The 17,664-nt window shown below is 42.1% G+C and overlaps 1 protein-coding gene across 1 annotated transcript; it reads right to left on the bottom strand.

Moving 5' to 3' along the window:
- Positions 1–463: 463 nt before the first annotated feature.
- ISOC1 (isochorismatase domain containing 1) lies at positions 464–16,641 on the bottom strand. The gene is made up of 5 exons (XM_040444384.1): positions 16,290–16,641; positions 8,369–8,488; positions 8,056–8,259; positions 6,309–6,425; positions 464–1,665 (listed from the first exon to the last, which is right to left on the bottom strand). The coding sequence occupies exons 1-5, from the start codon at positions 16,590–16,592 to the stop codon at positions 1,519–1,521; spliced, it is 891 nt and encodes a 296-aa protein (XP_040300318.1). The 5' UTR covers positions 16,593–16,641; the 3' UTR covers positions 464–1,518.
- Positions 16,642–17,664: the final 1,023 nt, after the last annotated feature.

Genomic DNA, 17,664 nt, shown 5'->3' with positions numbered 1-17,664 from the left:
ATGTGGAAATGCAAAATGTCAAGCCCTACACCACCCCTACTGAACCAGAGGAAGCAGTTTAACAAGATGCCCAGGTGAACTGCATTCTTATTAAAGTTTGAAAAGCACTACGTTGAAGTTATTAAAAACTATTTTAGAATGTGCAGAAATCTTTGATTCTTCTTTTTTGAAACCCAAATTTGCTGGGGGAAAAAAATACTCAACCACACCCACAACAAGACAGCTGGCTGCTGTTTGTTACAATGACAAAAGAAATATAAACAATTCAATTACTCTTAAATAATGAAAAGGCCCTTCAGTAAAATCCATTTGCCCCACCTGCAAAGGATTTTCCTTTGACAACTCCCTTTGGTTGAGAGATTTTAAATGTCAAAAGTTTTACACCTTTAAATAAATATTCGAATGCCTGGTATAGTACTCATAGAGCTATATTATGGGGAACAAAATAATTTCATTCACATAATACATTTTCTTTAATTACTTTAATATAAAAGACAGCAATGTTCCATATTTCACATAATATAAAAAAAAGTTTTAAAACCCTCTAATAAGTTTTTAAAGAAAATAAATTTATTGAAGAGTAGCAATGACTACAAAATTAATACTACCAAATCATTACTCAAGCCTTTGCATTAATTGTAATATTTGGAGGGTAGGAAGAGAAAATATCAAATAAGAATATGGACACTGAAAAACTCGATTTTACCCAGGCTTTAACTCTTTGCTAAATCTGATGCATATTAGAATATGTATTCAAGATTGCTGTAAACACATTCAGCCAAAGTCAGCTCGTCACTAATTATACAGTATTGTAAATCACTCCATTTACAAAATTAAAACAAACAACGGCCCAATGAGTCTTTCTAGGTAAAATATCCCAGTAAAAAAAAGAACATTAACAGAATTTGTGATGATGACTAGAACAAGAAAATTAGCATACTCAAGAAAGAAACATAATTATTCAATATAATTTTGTTTGGTTAGATCAATGCAACTCACTCAAGTAAGATGACTGCATTGTGAAGGAAAGGGGTAACATGATCCAAAGGCCTGTTTTAAGTTCTCACCTAATAATCCTCTTTCAATCAACCTGTAAAGTAAAAGCACAGAATCCATACTACAACATAGATCTGAATGATACTACAAAAGTCAAACCATGATCGGCATATTTTTCTTTACAGTGCACAATTTAAGAAAACGTCACAAGAGTATTCACTTTAGAAAATAATGATCTGTGGTACAGTAAAGACAAAACAGGCACCTCCATTATAATTTTTAATAAATAAAAGCACATTAAACAAAAACAAAAAGAAAAGGAATAAAGCAGCACCTGAAGCCTTCAACACTGTAACTAAATGCTGGTACCCGAAGGGTCTAACTGCTTACGTTTTACTAAGAGGCGCAAAAGAAGAGCCAATTTTTGACTTGAACGTTTTAATTCTAGTAGAGACAAGAGCTTGTCTGGGCTTACAGTCCTGTCACCTGATGCCGAGGAAGAGGCCAGTCCTTCAAACGTCCTTATACTTTGGAAAGCAGGCCTGACTCTGGGGCGCTCGCCTTAATTAAATTCTGAATTTCCTTGAATTTTGGATGGTCTTTATCTGCCACCAGCTGTAGCAGAACAGCCTCACTGGTCGTCACTATGATCCCAGTTCGAGCAAGACGCTTAAAAAAAAAACAAAAACAAGATAAGGACAAATCAAGAACTAAGCATGACAATGAACAGTATATTACAGAAGCAAAAGCAAGGGTAGGACACAGTTAATTAGCGTCCTCTAGTAAAGCCATGGTCCTTAGTCATACCATCAAATTCACCCATGGAGACAAACCAGAAACCCATTATGATTATTCTCTATATTAGTAATACGGACAAGAAATAAGCAGAAGAAAACACATAGCTAATATTATGATTTATATGTACCAGGGAGGAAAAGAAATCAAGACTATGAATGCACAACGATTTTTATTTTTTCTCTATTTCCAAACATGTGACCTACAGCATGTGTGTCCTTCCTGTAAATAAGAAATGACCAGTGGTAGAACACCTTCAAGTGAGGGCACCTGTGTGGCTCAATCAGTTGGGTGTCCAACTTCGGCTCAGGGCATGATCTCACGGTTCGTGACTTCGAGGCCCACATGGGGCTCTGTGCTGACAGCTCAGAGCCTGGAGCCTGCTCCGGATTCTCTGTCTCCCTCTCTCTCTGCCCCTCTCCCACTCACGCTCCGCCCCTCTCTCTTTCTCAAAAACAGATAAATATTACCAAAAAGAAATTTAGAAAAAAAAAAAAAAGAAGACCTCCAAGCAAGGTCTAGGAATGTGCCCCTGGGATGATGATAACAGAACCACCACCACTGCCACCATCATAAACTTCAGAATTACTACACACGAGTATAAAATTAAGGCTGTCTAAAGTTTCACTGACGGGTCAATGAATGTCCTTGCCAAATTGCCCCAGGGGAACCATAATAAAGAACCAAGGACAGAAATCTCAAGGAGGGAAGGAAGAGGGCAAAGAAGACAAAGTCGAGAAAAAGGCAGAGAGTGATCGAGAACTGAATGAGAATTCTAGAGTAGAGAGGTACTCTTAGATGTCTCTGTTATCAGAAACTACAGGGAAAAAACTGGCCAACTGCTATTCCAAGAAACATCTACTAAAAGAACCATGGAAGACAGGTGGTTAGAAATAATTCCCAGGCAGGTCAGAAGAAATGACCTAGATCAGTCACTCCTCATAAAGAAGGAGTCCCATGAAGAGCCAGGACATCCTTGCAGAGTGAAGGTTAATCCTTCAGATGACTGTAGATGCACCTGCCCAATTTTCCCACGGGCATTGCAACCCCTTCCTTTTTAACCCCAAGGACGCAGCATGGAGTAGGAGCCATAGCCTACTCTTCAGAAAGCAAGCTTGGACTCAACAGCCAGTGTGGAAGGGCACGCAGAGCAGCTGACGAGAACTCTAAAGAAATGAACAAACAGCAGAGTTACATAGGGAAGAGCGAGGAAAGACAGCAAGCGTGCTACGCTAGTACTCTTTATGTTGAGACAAATAACCCAGGTAAGTTATCTCTGAGTTTCTTAAAGACTTCTGGAAGCTAATTTCCTCCTCCTTGCCTTTTAGTCAACTTCTGCCTACCATACCAAAACCCTAAGAAATCTCCAGGGCTGTGTGCTAGGTTCGGAGACAAGGGCAGGGGACAAATATGAGACTAGATGCAGCGCAGCTGTGTGAATGTCTTCAGACGCAGCTCCCTCACTCACTAGCTGGCGGTCCTGCCCAGCCTTCCTCACTGGCCAAGGTTCAACCAGCAGACTTTCAATGATTTGCTCTGAATCCCAATCACATACTTTCAGTGTCCGCAAGAGTGCTTTACACTCAAGAGTGCCAACAGAGGTCAGTCCTTGCTTATCTCTCTAGTTCCTTAGTGAGGCAAGAAGGACAGAGAACTGTTTGTTCCCAGATGGAAGGAAGAAATCAGATGACTCCTGAAGAAACCAGCTTTCCCTAGTGCTCTGCTGACCACAATCTGCTTGACCGCAGGCCAACAATCCTCAGTGACGCTGAGGCAGGTCACCGTGGCGGGAATAGGCTGGAATGCTCGAGGCACAGAAACACGTATTAGTCAACTGAAACCTACACAGTGTTACTTAGCTCCAAGACGGAGATATGGCCAGTAGTGACTGGACTCAAAACTAATCAAGCCAAGAACCTGTATGAGGGAGGCATGGCTCAGCAATGTGCAAAGCTTTTAGAACAGACTCCCAGACCTTCCCATGGTGCCTGCCAGCCCCAACTGAAAGGTACCTGAGCAGAGAGAGAAAAGCACCAACTTGTCCAGACATAGGCAGGTTCGTGTACAACAACATGAGGTGTGAGGACACCTACAGTACCGGCCCCAAACTCTCTTTCTTTCCTGGGTTCAAAAGAGGCAGTTAAAACTGCACATCTTTAATGCACACAGATACATAACTTATTAGGCTTCTGAAATTCATCCCCTACACTTTGCAAAAACAGTCCAAAGAGGCCTCCAAAAAAGAAAAGTTACTGTGATCCACAAATCTCCAAATGCAAGGGCACAAAGCCATGACAGCTTCAGAGAGGGCAAAGCGCAGAACAAAGACAAAACCCAATACATTTCCAACCAACATCAACAAACCTCCACAAGTACAAGGGTATCAAGTTCCAGAGAGGGTTTTCTTCTCTTTTATTTTGCATTTACCCTACCAATTATTAGTTGAAAGAAACAATGCCTGACAGATGGCTGGTGCTCAAAATATTTTGTCGAATAACCCACATACCGCAAACTCTGGCACAGAAGTTTCAGTAACAGTAATTATAAATCATCTTAGTATAATAATCTCAACGGGGAATATGGGGAGTTTCAGGAATTCCTTAGGTAGTTGTGTTCTAAAGGAACAGAGAAGGAAGCTGGCCCGATTGCTATTTAACTTTCAAAGTCACATGTTAAAAGAAAGTTACTTAACATTTCTCCCAATAAATGAGGTATAAACTACAACACCTCAAATATAAAATTAAGAAAGACTAAGAGAAAATTGTGCAATGTGGCATGCCTCCTCCATCAACACCTGACCTCATTCTTTTTTAACTTTTCAACCTCCATGCTGGACCCCAAGGCAGTGCTGGGGGCTCTGTCTCTGCCAAAGCCACCCACACCAGATTCTTTCCTTCCCTCCTGAGAACTTCTCACGACTGGTCCCTTCTGGGTATTACAAGCTGATGTAATGCTTCTACGTTTCAGAGAAGACTAACCTCATAGAGACTATTATAAATAATAACAATAAAAGTAAATGCAGCAGCTAACCTGTGTTTACTGTTATCAGGCACTACACTAAATGCCATCAACACATTAACTCATTTAATCCTCACCAAATCCTGCCATGTAGTGGCTATGATTATTTCCATTTCACCAGTAAATCTGAGGCATATGTACTAGCTAAATTGTCCTTGGACACAGATTTACTAAATGCCACAACCTGCATTCAAACCAGTATTATCCCTCCAGTGTTTTGACTCCTCATCACTGAGATGAGACTACTTCTGAAAGAATGAGTAAATATCCTGACTATGTTTTTAGTCTGTCTGGTGAGAAGACAGAACTGCCAACAAACTTGATAAATGCCATAATATAAAGACATGTCTCAAAAACTTACTTGAATGTATGACAGAAGTCCTTGCAACTTATTATAAGGAAGTAAGATTTTTTTTTTTTTTTTTTTTTTTGGATGTTTGTAGTGTTCCAAGTTCTGGACCTCGGCCCTCCTAGAGAAGGGATGGCCAACCAGGGCCTTAGAACAACTGCTGTTGCCAATTCCCCAGATGCCTCTGCATCAACCCTCTGCACTGACTTTTCTCCTTTCTTCCCTCTGACTCTTTTTCATTTGCCTTACCTCACCACCCTTGGGCACACTGTGAGCTAACGAAATGATTTAGCAATCCAACAGAGAAAGTGGTTCACAGGCCAGCTTGTGCCCCAACACTGGAGGATCTCAAAAAACAAAAACAAAAACAAAAACAAAAAACAACAATTTGTATTTCCCGTTCTCAACAGAAATGATCAGTTAAAAAACTTGCCAACTCAATCCACATGGACATTACTCTAAAATTATTACAGAATTAGAATTAAACAAGAGAGAGAGAAAGAGAACAATCCACAATATGGAGTGAATGTTTCAAACAATTATGTGGTAGTTTGCGTCTCAACAGGAAGAGAAAATGCTTACAGAAGACGACTGTTAAGCAACCTTGACAAAACATCACTGATTCCCTGACTATGATCCAACCTGACACGCTGGTGCAGACAGCCAAGAAACAATGTGTCTGAGTGGTGTCCACAGGCAGTGACATATCTCCTAGTCCCAGAGATTCACATGTGAGGAAGCTTAATATAAGCAGAGTCAGTCTTAGGCCCACCACTTTGGTTTAACTTGGCTGAGTTAAACCAAGGTGGGCTGTTTTTGATTTGCAAATCTCTAAATGGTTCAGACTAAGCTTTCTGGAATACCTCTTAGAAGTTCAAACATCAAACCAAAACAAAGTCCAATGAAAGATGTGCAAGAGCTTTTGGTCTCACTAGAACTCCAGACCTCAGGAGACAGAAGATCTAAAACAATATGGTGGCAAGACATCAAAAGTTGGTCAGCACACGACTCTGGAAGTCAGTGAGTCCACTATGGTCAGAGTACAACTCAAACTGAAGAGGTAAATGCTTCATTGCTGTGAAGTACTCATTATTCTTCAAATTAATTTGGAAAATTTGACCACTCATTTGTTTGAAACCAGGACAAGTACCTCAAGAGCAAACATCCGGTCCATCATGCTTCTCGATGAGGTGGCATCAGCAACGATATGAACCTCAATACCTCGGCCAACTAGTTCCAGAGCTGTTTGCTGGATGCACACATGAGTCTAGTAGGAAAGTAAAAAATCATACGTAAAAACGCAGTAAAGCATTTTACAAATGCGTGACACAATGATAAAGCAGAAAGAATACTACAGCTCTCACGACCTTGTCCTACACCTAGATTTGCCTCTAACTTGCTAGGTGCTCTTGAAAATAAACAGCATCTCAGGCTTTGGTTTTTTCATTGTAAAGTCAGGAACTGGATTACATCAGGTTTTTTTCACACTAGGAACTTGAACATATTCTTAGAGCTCTGTGAGAATTTTTTTTTTTTTTTTTAAAGATTTTCATCTGTCATCTGAATGACCTTCATACGACTGACTACTACCACTCGGTTTTGATGCCACTTGCAGTCGGGTTTATTTCTGAACTCACACTGAGTGCCTAACACAAAGAATGAGTCAGCAGTCCTGCATATTGAGAAACAAGTAGAAAAACTAAGTTGTTACTGGGTACCCAGTAGTAAAGGTAGGCCAAGTTAAAAATAACAAGTGACAAAGGCAAAAAATATCCAGTATACAGCACAAGCAGATGTATTATATAGACTCCATTTTTCTAAGTACTAACTTGTAACAATTCATTAGCAGAGAATACAGAGTAAAAACATGTCCCAACAATAACTGGGTTATATAAGCAATGAAAGCACATTTCAGTAATACCAGGATGCCAACCTTATGTGCACATGACAAGTGAGCTTTGGAGAATTATCAACTGACATTTCATTAAAATTAGCACTGGAGGACTGTTCAAAGATGATTTTGATTAGGCATGAGGTAGAACAATGATGAATGAGCAAAAAAAGTGCAGAAGTCAGCAACAGTATTTGGCATGACATTAATACAAACAAGCTTACCCTATATCATCATTATCGAAGTCAAAATACAGAAATATGTAACGCCTATCTAAACCCTAGGCTACATCTTAAAACCTACTGTATAAATCCTACCATCAATACATCATAGGTGTATGAAAGTAACACTATTTGGGCTGCATTGTTTTTACAGTTTTCATAACTTTTAAATTTAATTCAATAGTTGTTTAAATGCTATGAATAAATACATGTATTCCATTCATAGATATCCAAAAAAAGATCAAAAAATCATTTTAATCAGCATTAAGAATCTATGGGTTTTCTGTTCCTTTAAAAAGGTATGTAAGCGATCAAGCGTGAAGGACAATGAAATGCACGATTTCTATGGTTTTTCTACAGCAAATACATGACCAACGTGAAATCCTACAACACATAAATAAAAATAACGCCTTTAATAAAAACGTGCTCCAAAAGTAGTTAAAAGGAAAGGTGCAACAATCAATCAACCCACATTCAAATTCAATTCCATCCCATAACCAGCAGTATGACCCTGGGCAAGTGGTACAACATCTGTATTTTCGTTTCCTCATCTACATAACAGGGGGAGATGAAAAGTACTTAATTCGCTCAGAAACTCACTGGGGAGTGTTTAATGAATTAACAGATGCAGATCAATGCCTTGCACACAGTCAACACTTAATAAAGGGTGGCCATTTTTCATCATTACTACCGCCTACCACCTCATCTATCTACAAAACGGCACTGTGGACATAGCAAGATTTTACAAATGACATTGTGCCCAAAACATAACAACAGGTACTTACTTCTACTCCAAATAACACAACACTCCTGACTCCAGGAATCTCTGCTAACGCTGCTTCTACTTCTGGCAATACCATTGAAAACTTGGTCTTTGGAAGTACCAATTTTACACCTGTTAAATCAATTTCTTGAACAGTGCTTCCAAGACCTTTAGGATACTGTTCTGTTACAATAACTGGAATTCCTAACATCCGGGCCCCTTGTAACTGGAAAAAACAAACAAACAAACAAAGACAATTAGTAATATACAATTTGCACATATATAAATGTATATCATGCTTCTGCAAACTGGAAAAAATAAACAAACAAACATACCAATCTTTGTCCCACACTAATTATATCCCCAAAATATTTGATGGCTGGTCTGAATCGTTCCTGCATATCACAGCAAAAAAACACAGTGCTTGAAGGTGTAAGATTTCCCAGGGTGGTGAGCTGAGAAAAAAAGAAAAAAGAATGATTTAGCACTCGTTATACAACGACATTTATTTTCAGTGGAGGTCAATGAAGGAGAAAAGTGTTCCTACTGTTTGACCCAGTAAGTCAATTTCTACCACTATTATCTAAAAGAAATGATTCGAATTACAAAACCAAACAAACAAACAAAAATATCCAAAGATGTTCCCTGAATTGCTTTCAATAGTGAAAATTAGAAATAAACCAAGGACCAACAATACAGAAATGACTACACAAATTTTAACACGTTCACATGATAAAACATTTTTTAGAGAACCAAAATAACATATACAAATAAGTTTTCAAAAAATTTGAGCCATCTACAAAGAAATGCTCATAATCTAATGTTAATTTTAAAAAGAGAGCACAGTTCAGTAGTATTTCAATAATGTAAAAGTACAAATAGAAGACAGAAGCAAATATAGGAGACTATTATCAAGAAGAAGCAGCAAATATATGAGTATTAACAAGTAGATACCACTTTTATTTTTAGTGGTATGACTGTTCGAGTGACTTTGTACTTTATTATCTATGTGCTGGTCTGAGGCACTCTGGCATCAACCTTCCTTTGGTGTGAACTCTACAGACATGCAACACCAAGGTCATGGCAGAATGGGTGTGCCATCTGTAATTCGAACATTAGGTACAGGGTTTTCCTACTTTGCCAATAGAGTCTGATTAACATAAATATTCAGTCATCTTAAATTACACATTGTATCTTTAACTGTTTGCTTACTTTAATTTTAATGCAGGTGTCATGCCTCCATTTTGGTCCTTTTCCAAAGCAGTATGATGTATACAGAGGTACTCAGGACACAATTTTAAAAACCAATCACTATATATGAATATGTACTTTAAATTCTCAGTAAAAATTAAATTTTGGCTAGAAGGGCTCAAAATCCAAGTGGGTCCCTAGTCATCCACAATGTGTTTAGGGCACACTACAAAATGCAGCTTACCCACAATTGGTCTGTTTCAGATTATAGCAATGCAACTCAGCCATTCTCGCCACTCCACGGCTATGAGAGCAGGAAGCAGGCAAAGTAAACAGGGAAAGGTTTAAGTGTGCTGGACGGACACGCACTATCATCCTACAGCTCATACCTGCTGTATCTTCAGCTCACAGATCTCATCTCAGATAATGGACAAACTCTGTATACATTCCTAACACGGTTGGTTGTGCGGACTCTAAATTCACAAAAGGTTATAAACGGCAAACCAGAAAGGAAACTGCTGGAGACCAGCAAACTGGTATCAGGAAGAAATGATAGATGACAGAGAAAAGATTCAAAATACAATAAAAGCAGATCACAATTCAACTAGTTCCACACTCTAGCCTTCTAGTGGAGGACTAACAGTATGTACATAACATATAAACTGGGACAAGATCGTTTTAGAGCACGCTCAACTCAGAGAATGTTAAATTATGTAATACCCCAGGACCACAATACTAAAATGGTCAAAATACTCAATACTGGGATATTGCAAGGAATAAAACCTCACCTACCCAGAAATCCTAAATATTGAGAGTTGTGGTCTCCTGGGGTTTTTGTTACCTGGTGCTTCCCTCTATCTCCTTTCAGACTGTGAGGTATCCTGTTCCAGGCAAGGAACCACATCAGATATATGTCATAGTAGTCAAAGACTGGGGACGTCAGAAAATGCAGCCATAAGATCCTCACCACCTTGCAAAACCCTTCTAGTGTAGGAACTTACCTGTAGGCCTCCAGCAACCAAAGAGAGAAACCACAGAGATAATGGCAAGGCACATTATTATGCAGCGATGATTTGATTACAACTTAGTTAATGAAAAATGCCCGGATAGCCTTCTCTCAGCGAGTCAGACTTTAACTCCTGACACCCCCTAGGACATGGTCTGCACCAAGTAACTTGCTTCCTCAAAGTAGAATATAGAGGGAGTATGGTGACTTTGTAGTGGAAAAACCTGGTAGACATTGCCTCAGCCAGGTGATCAAAACTGAGATAATCTGTGAGGTCATATTGATAGTATATAAGACAAAATGTGATGACAACAACCTTCATGATCTGGCTCTCAAAATCCCCAAACCCCATTTTAAGCACTAGAAAAACATCAGATAAACCAAAACTGAGGTACATTCTACCAAAATATCTGACCAGTATGACTCAACATTGTCAATGACATCAAAAACAGTACAAGTCTGAAAAACTTTCATAGCCCAGGGGGACCTCGGAAGACATGACAACTAAATAATTAGAATCCAGGAATGGATCGTGGAAGAGAATTTGCAGGCTAGCAAATTAAAAGTGGTGATGACCAAATGCCATCACAAGCAAAATACAACTACAGATCGATGCATATTCAGGAATCATGAAAAACTCACATATAAAAATATATGGATGTATACATACACACCTTCATATATGTATATATCTACAAACAACCCTGTATATACACATACAGGTAATACATATTCCAATAAATATTTAAATACAAAAAATTGATGGGAGCCAGTAGCTTCCCCAACAAAAAAGTGTTCCAATATAAACTGGTGACCACTTTCTTAAGAACTGTCATAGCTGTTATTTGACCTTAGATTTCAAAGACAAAAAACTTTTCATCCCCGAGTACATTATAACCATTAACATGACACTATTTTCCCCTCTTCTAGTGAAAATGTGTTCTGACATTTTCTCACAATGGCTGTACATCTGCAAGGAACCTGTACCTCCCATGCTGAGTGCCTCAGGTTACTCAGGGCAGACACACACAGGGAGGCTGGCCTTGCTTAGGGATGCTCTGTGTACCAGTTCTGTTCTTCCGTAAAAGTAGTACATGGTGTTATATGTTAAATTGTGTCCCTCAACATGCATATGGTGAATTCGTAACCCCCAGTACCTCAAAGAGCGACTTTATTTGGAAAGAGAATCACTGAAAATCTAGTCAAGATGAGGTCACAATGGAGAAGGGTGAGTGCCTAATCCAACATGACCAGTCTCCTTATAAAAAGGGGAAATTTGGACAGAGAAGGCCTTGTGAAATTGAAGGCAGAGGTTAAGGTAATGGGTCTATAAGCCAAGCAATGCTAAAGACTGCCAGCAAACCACCAAGAGCCAGGAAAGAAACATGGAACAGATTCTCCCTCACAGCCCTCAAAAGGAGTCAGCCCTGATCACTAGCCTCCAGGACTGTGCAGAAACAGATTTCTGTCGTATAAGCCACTCAGTTTGTGGCACTCTGGTACAGCAGCCTTCCAGGGCGAACTACTACAGTGTGTAAACTGTGTGCCTTTAGGAATGATTAAAGTTTGGAATTGTAGTGGCGCCTGGGTGGCTCAGTCAGTTGAGCATCTGACTCTTGATTTCGGCTCAGGTCATGATCCCACGGTCGTGGGATTGAGCTCCACCTCAGGCTCTTTGCTGAGCAAGGAGCCTGCCTGAGATTCTATGCTCTCTCTCTGCCTCTCTCACCTGTTCTCTCAAAAAAAAAAAAAAAAAAAGTTTGGAATTGTAAATATGATGTGTTCAAAATTGTAGGAGTCTATTACAGTCACAAGATAGGCATGAATGATGTGCTTGGGAGAGAGTCCAAAGGGGTACAGGGTATCATTATTTCACTGAGAAGTGTTTCCAAGCAAATGTGATTACCACAGTAACAGTAAGGCCTTGCTCGAGGACTGACTCCCTGAAAACAGATTTCAGCGATGTGATTCCCCTGGGGTTACAAGGCTCCGTACACCACAGAGCTGTGGGCGTTGGAATCTGAGACCAAATCTCAATTTCACTAAACTCAATTATGTGAAATGGGACAAATCATTAACATTTTCAAACAGCAGTTTCTTAATAAAGCAACCAAACAGCATTTCCCTCAGAGGGCTACGTCAAGGATCCAATGAGCTGCATGTAATCAATCAAAAAATGCATAGGTTCCACTCTGAAACACAGAGTGTCATGAACACACATATTTACAGGTAGCCTCCACGGGCGGGGTGGGGGGGGGGGCGGTAGTATACAATGCTTTGGGCAGTAATCCAAAGTGTTAAATGTTAACTTTTTTGAACGTGACACACACACAACCCCACTGAACCAATGGAGTAGAGGCAAACCACACCCTCAAGATCCAGCTGTTTCCTCTCAGCGCCCTGACACTGGTCACCTCCCAGAGATCTGTCAGGCCTGCTTCTCCACTGTTTCTCATCATTATCATTTTCCTGCTCCTCCTACATGCTCCCACGGTAAAGGTTTCGTTATCAAACATCACCACCTTCATACCAGCAAGCCCAAGGGGGTACAGCTTCTTTTCCCTCTTCTTTCCAAACCCTGCCTTCTCTCCCTTCCCACCACAAACCCTGGGGTCTCTTCTAGCTAAAAATGTCCATGCCCCCTGTTAAAAACAGTAACAGCAGCAACAAACCTCCAAGAAAGCGAAAGCTGGAGTCAAATCCCCTCCCAATTAACCATCTCAGGAAAGGCCAAAATAACCTTCCCAGGGAAGCCCTTATCTTCTGCCCACACAAAGCTGCCAGAGCCTTCCCTCGTATGTACGGAGGCAAAATGGCGTCACTGGCATCCTCCCTAAAATGTCCATTTCTTCCTCCCTTCTGTCTGGGCTCTGCTTTCCCTGGTGACAAGCTGGAAAATAAAGTGGTGGTTATATGGTATCAAATTTACAGGTATTCCCAGGGTTGAACGTTTCAATTAGTTAAAAATTGGGAAACACCTTTCGAAAAATTAAAAACTGTAAGTTATAAAAATGACCTAAATTCCCCCTGTATAATCCTTTCATTTACATTTCTTCTTCTGTGTCTCAAAATTCCTCAGACTTCAAGCATTCTGACAAAGCAGAAGACACATAAACCATGCTTGAAACATGAGCAGTCTGCAGCTACCTGAGCTGTCAACGGACACTCGGTCATTTTGACAGAGTGTTTCAGAGAAGACACGCAAAGGTCCAACACTGGCAACGGCAGTCTCAAAGATCAGTCCCCATAGAATTGCTTAACCAACCAGGTTGCAGACAGTATGGCACAAGCGACCACTGTGTTTTACAAGGTCAGTAGCAGTAGCAGTCAGAACAAGCATGAAAGCAAAGTCACAACCCTATGTAAATTGAGAATAAATTCTAGAATATACAGTATGGGAGCCAGGGCCCTCGAGGCTCTAAGGTCTGTGTTCAGGAAGAAAAAATAACAAGTTACATTATTTAAGCAGTGGACTACATTTGGCCAAATTTATGCTCTCTATCCCTGCTTCTGGGAGAAGGGGCCTGCCATGCCCAGTAGCAGCACCTCAATGATGGGCCATCTTGAGCCTTCCTAAGCAACAGGCATCGATAACAAAGAGCAGTGAACACCAGCAAAACAAATGATATTACAAGCTCAAGTTTGTGGCCGGTTTCTATTCAGCGTGATGCTTTCATTAAGCACAAAAAGAAAAGATGAATGCTATAGGCAGCTAAAAGGAAGGCCCTTCCCAGCTCTGCCAGCTCCACCGTCACCTTGGAGTCTTGGGCAATTTCCCATCTGTTCTGCTCTTTTGCAAAGTGAGAGTTCTGGTATCAGGTAAGGAACAAGAACTGGGTCTTATCCATGTTTGCTTTCATTGTGCCAGGCACTTAACGCTGCCACTCAAATGTTGGTGTCATGAACTCTATGGTCTCCTTTAGCTACAAAATGTCCATGTCTTTAGATTCCTAAAACCTAAAGGTTCCTAAAACCAGCTAGGTTCCAAAACCATGTAATAAAGCGTTCATGAAAAGAAATAGCTTCCCCGTCACTTCTCTAAGTATACTCAGACATAAATACACAAAAACAGGCTTCAGAATAGGTTTATGGATATATATGAGGTGTGTGTCCTTCCACATTATTTTTAGGCTAAGGGAGGCACCCAGCGGGACAAGTCAAAGTATGATGAGTACTAAAATGAGATAATATAAAAGAAAAATATTTTTTACAACTTTGAAATATATGAAGTATTATATAACAGAGGCTTAGGAATTCTTCGACTATTTAGTGAAGTATAAATAACATTTTTGAAAAGATGGAACAGAGTACTGCTATTATTATAATTTTTATTTTAAACATCATCACCAAAAAAATTGTTACCTTCTGTACCAAGCAAAATACTTCAAAAGCCACAAGTGACCTAAATTATGTAACGCCTTTTGAGAATGTATAGGATGTTTCTGGTATACACATGTTTAATTAAAAAGAGTTGGCATACCTGGGCATTGAATTTTTCAAAATAAAAAATCTTATCTTGGGCAGGGGGGTGGGGGGAAGACTTACAGATGTGGGGTGGGCAGTCCCTGATTCAGCATAACATCTTATCAGGGAACGGCCCACCCTCCCTCCCAACCACTACAGGAAATGCATCACAAAGAAGTCTGCATCCTCAGGATAGCTCCATATCTCCTCAGTTAGTGTTTGGATTCTGGCCTTTATTAATGGATTTGTCAAAGGGGCATCCAACTTCTTGGGTATTTTTGGCAGCAATTATCTAAATACACTGACAAAGAAGGTTGCAAAGAGGTGTCAGCCACAAAAACTCTTGAAGACATAAAAATGGGGGTGTAGTAAACACCTACAAACCACAATTCCCAGCATGGACACCAGGGCAAATTCTGGGGGATCAGAGATATCCCTTTAGGATCTCCAGGAATAGACAATGGAATCTCACTGCCTTTGTCCTCTGAACCTAAGAAATCTATCCAAGTAAAAAGTACCTGCTTTGGAAGCTTCTGCCATGGGTGCTGGTGTGACAGGAAACAAGACCAATTCTGCAGCCGAATACAGGTGGAAAAAACGAATCTAGAGAATAATCTTAAGAATATGACATTTGAATATTAAAATGCCTTCTAAGCCTGAATCCCACATTTCAGTTTGGTCTTCGGAAGAAATAGCTTATCAGTTTCTCAACTAAAGAAAAAAAAATGTGGACAGTGTAGTATTTAAAATATACCTTACGTTCTTTCTTTTCAAAAATATAAATCCTCCAGTTAATCTTCTGAGAGTAAAAAGGACAGGAGACAAACCCGCACGGTATTACGGCACAGCTTCAAAAAAAAAAAATTTTAAGCTATAAAATAATCCTCAGGTGCATCAACTTTCTCAAGCCAGAAAATCGTGGTCTAGGAAAAGTTGGGTAATTAACAAGGTATTACAGTCCTAGAGTCAAATGACTTTTTCAACGTAGGCGACGCATATATAATCAACAGATTCAAGTAGCCAGATACCAGGAAAAGGCTACGCAAATGGTTATTTCACTTAAGGTTAGGGGAAACTTAAGCTCCAGAAACTGAAAGCTGGGGAGAGGAGGGGGAAAGGTCTAACTCCTGAAGTCTGTGTTTCCGCAAGTGGTAAACACAACTCCGGGTAACCCTAAGGCCAATACTCCGCATCAACTCTTTACCCCATTCGGCATGAGCCCAAAATAAAATCACAGCTAGTACCGCGCAGCCCTTAGGTTACGCAGGCGGCTGGACTTGCTCCAGGCACACAAAGCTGATGCGGGAGATCGAGGACCACACACGTGGGGGCGTTCGCTCGCGCCGCGACCCGCTGGGAGGCCCCCGCCCCCGCCTCGGGGGCGGACAGCTGCTGACCGTCACCTTCCTACTGGCCCATTCTCTGGGCCGTCCCCGAGGACTGCGATCGCCCCACAGCCCTTCCAAGCCGGCGAGGCGCGCAGGGCCCGGCGCCAGGGCGGCGCGGGGCACCTGAGGAGCGCGGCGGGGGCGGAGACAGAGACGCACCGGGACTGGGAGCAGCGGCTGGGCGCGCGGCCCTCCGGCGGGACCCACCTGGATCTGCAGCGGCACGAGGCGCACCTTGCAGCGCTCGCTCACCGCGAAGCCCTTGGGCAGGTCCACGTACTGGCCCCACTCTTCCGCGAAGAGCTGCACTACGAATTTGCGGTGCATGTCGATCTGGTCGCCGTACAGGCTGAGGAACTTCTGGATGAGCAGCTCGTAGCCCGCGCCGTGCGGCACGGACGAGGGCCGCGCGAAGACCGAGAAGCAGAAGAGCACGGGGACCGTGCCCGACGGCGCCCCCGCGCCGCCGCTGTTGGGGAGCGCCGGGACAGCCAGCTCCGCCGCCGCCATGTTCCCCCGAGCGTCTGCCAGCTCCGAGGCCAGCGAGGCGCAGACAGGGCTGGCCGCCGGGGCCCCGCCTCCCCGCGCCGCCCGCTTGCTCTGGAAGGCGAAGGGGCGGGCCCTGGCGGCCGCGGCTCGCGCGCCCTCCTCCGCCCCTCAGGGGGCGGACCGCGACTGAGGGCTGGGCGGTGGGGCCTGGGTGAAGGCGCTAGCTAGCGCCTGCGCCCGCTGCCGGGACCGCCCCCTCCAACCCGGACTTGTCTCGGCTGCCCGGCTGCCCGGCTGCCCGGCTGCGGGTCTAGTGCGCGGAGGAGGTTTGTGGCCCCCCCCACTGCCCTCGCGCTCCGCCCACCTTCCAATGAGCGCAGTTCGCGGGGAGTTTACGTGGGACCCAGGGCTGCCCGGCTGAATCTGCTGGGACGCGTTACCTGTTGGCCTTGTGCGGAGGGTTGCAGTCATTCCTCCTCGAGGATGGCAGCAGTAATCGCAAAACCTGTAGGTCTGGCTGATAGCCTAAGAAGAACCGCAGAAAGTAATGTTTCCAGAGGGCCACCCGAGGCTCAGAATTTCATATTTTTTCAGTCTCATGAAATACAATATCTCTAGCAATGAATCTGAGATCTTGGCTTCCCTTTATCTCAACTCAATTTCAGGAAGAACTTGGATTGCGGATGGCACTTGGATGGGAGTAAAAATCGAGACTTTATATTCAAACTGAGCGTTTGTTTTTCAGTAAAGTGGATCACCTGCAAATAAAATAATCCTCTGCCTTATGAACACTGTCAAGCACTGTATACAATGAACCGGAATTAGAGAAGCATATACTATGAACTAAGTTTCCTTAACACCAGGTCCTGGGAAAATAGGATCAAGAGTCTAAACATTTTTTAGATAGTAGGGGTTTCCTCTTCTTAGAAGGTAATAACTTTTTTTTTTTTTTAATTTTTAATGTTTATTTTTGAGAGAGAGCACACACGCAGCAGGGGAGGGACAGAGAGAGAGGGAGACACAGAAACTGAAGCAGGCTTCAGCTCTGAGCTGTCAGCACAGCACAGAGCCCCACAACGGGATCAAACTCACA

Source organism: Herpailurus yagouaroundi, unplaced genomic scaffold, assembly GCF_014898765.1.
Source record: "Herpailurus yagouaroundi ecotype Mexico unplaced genomic scaffold, PumYag 192, whole genome shotgun sequence".
Classification (NCBI taxonomy): domain Eukaryota; kingdom Metazoa; phylum Chordata; class Mammalia; order Carnivora; family Felidae; genus Herpailurus; species Herpailurus yagouaroundi.
The sequence above is the reverse complement of the archived record's forward strand: the minus strand, read 5'-3'. Positions and strand labels throughout refer to the sequence as shown.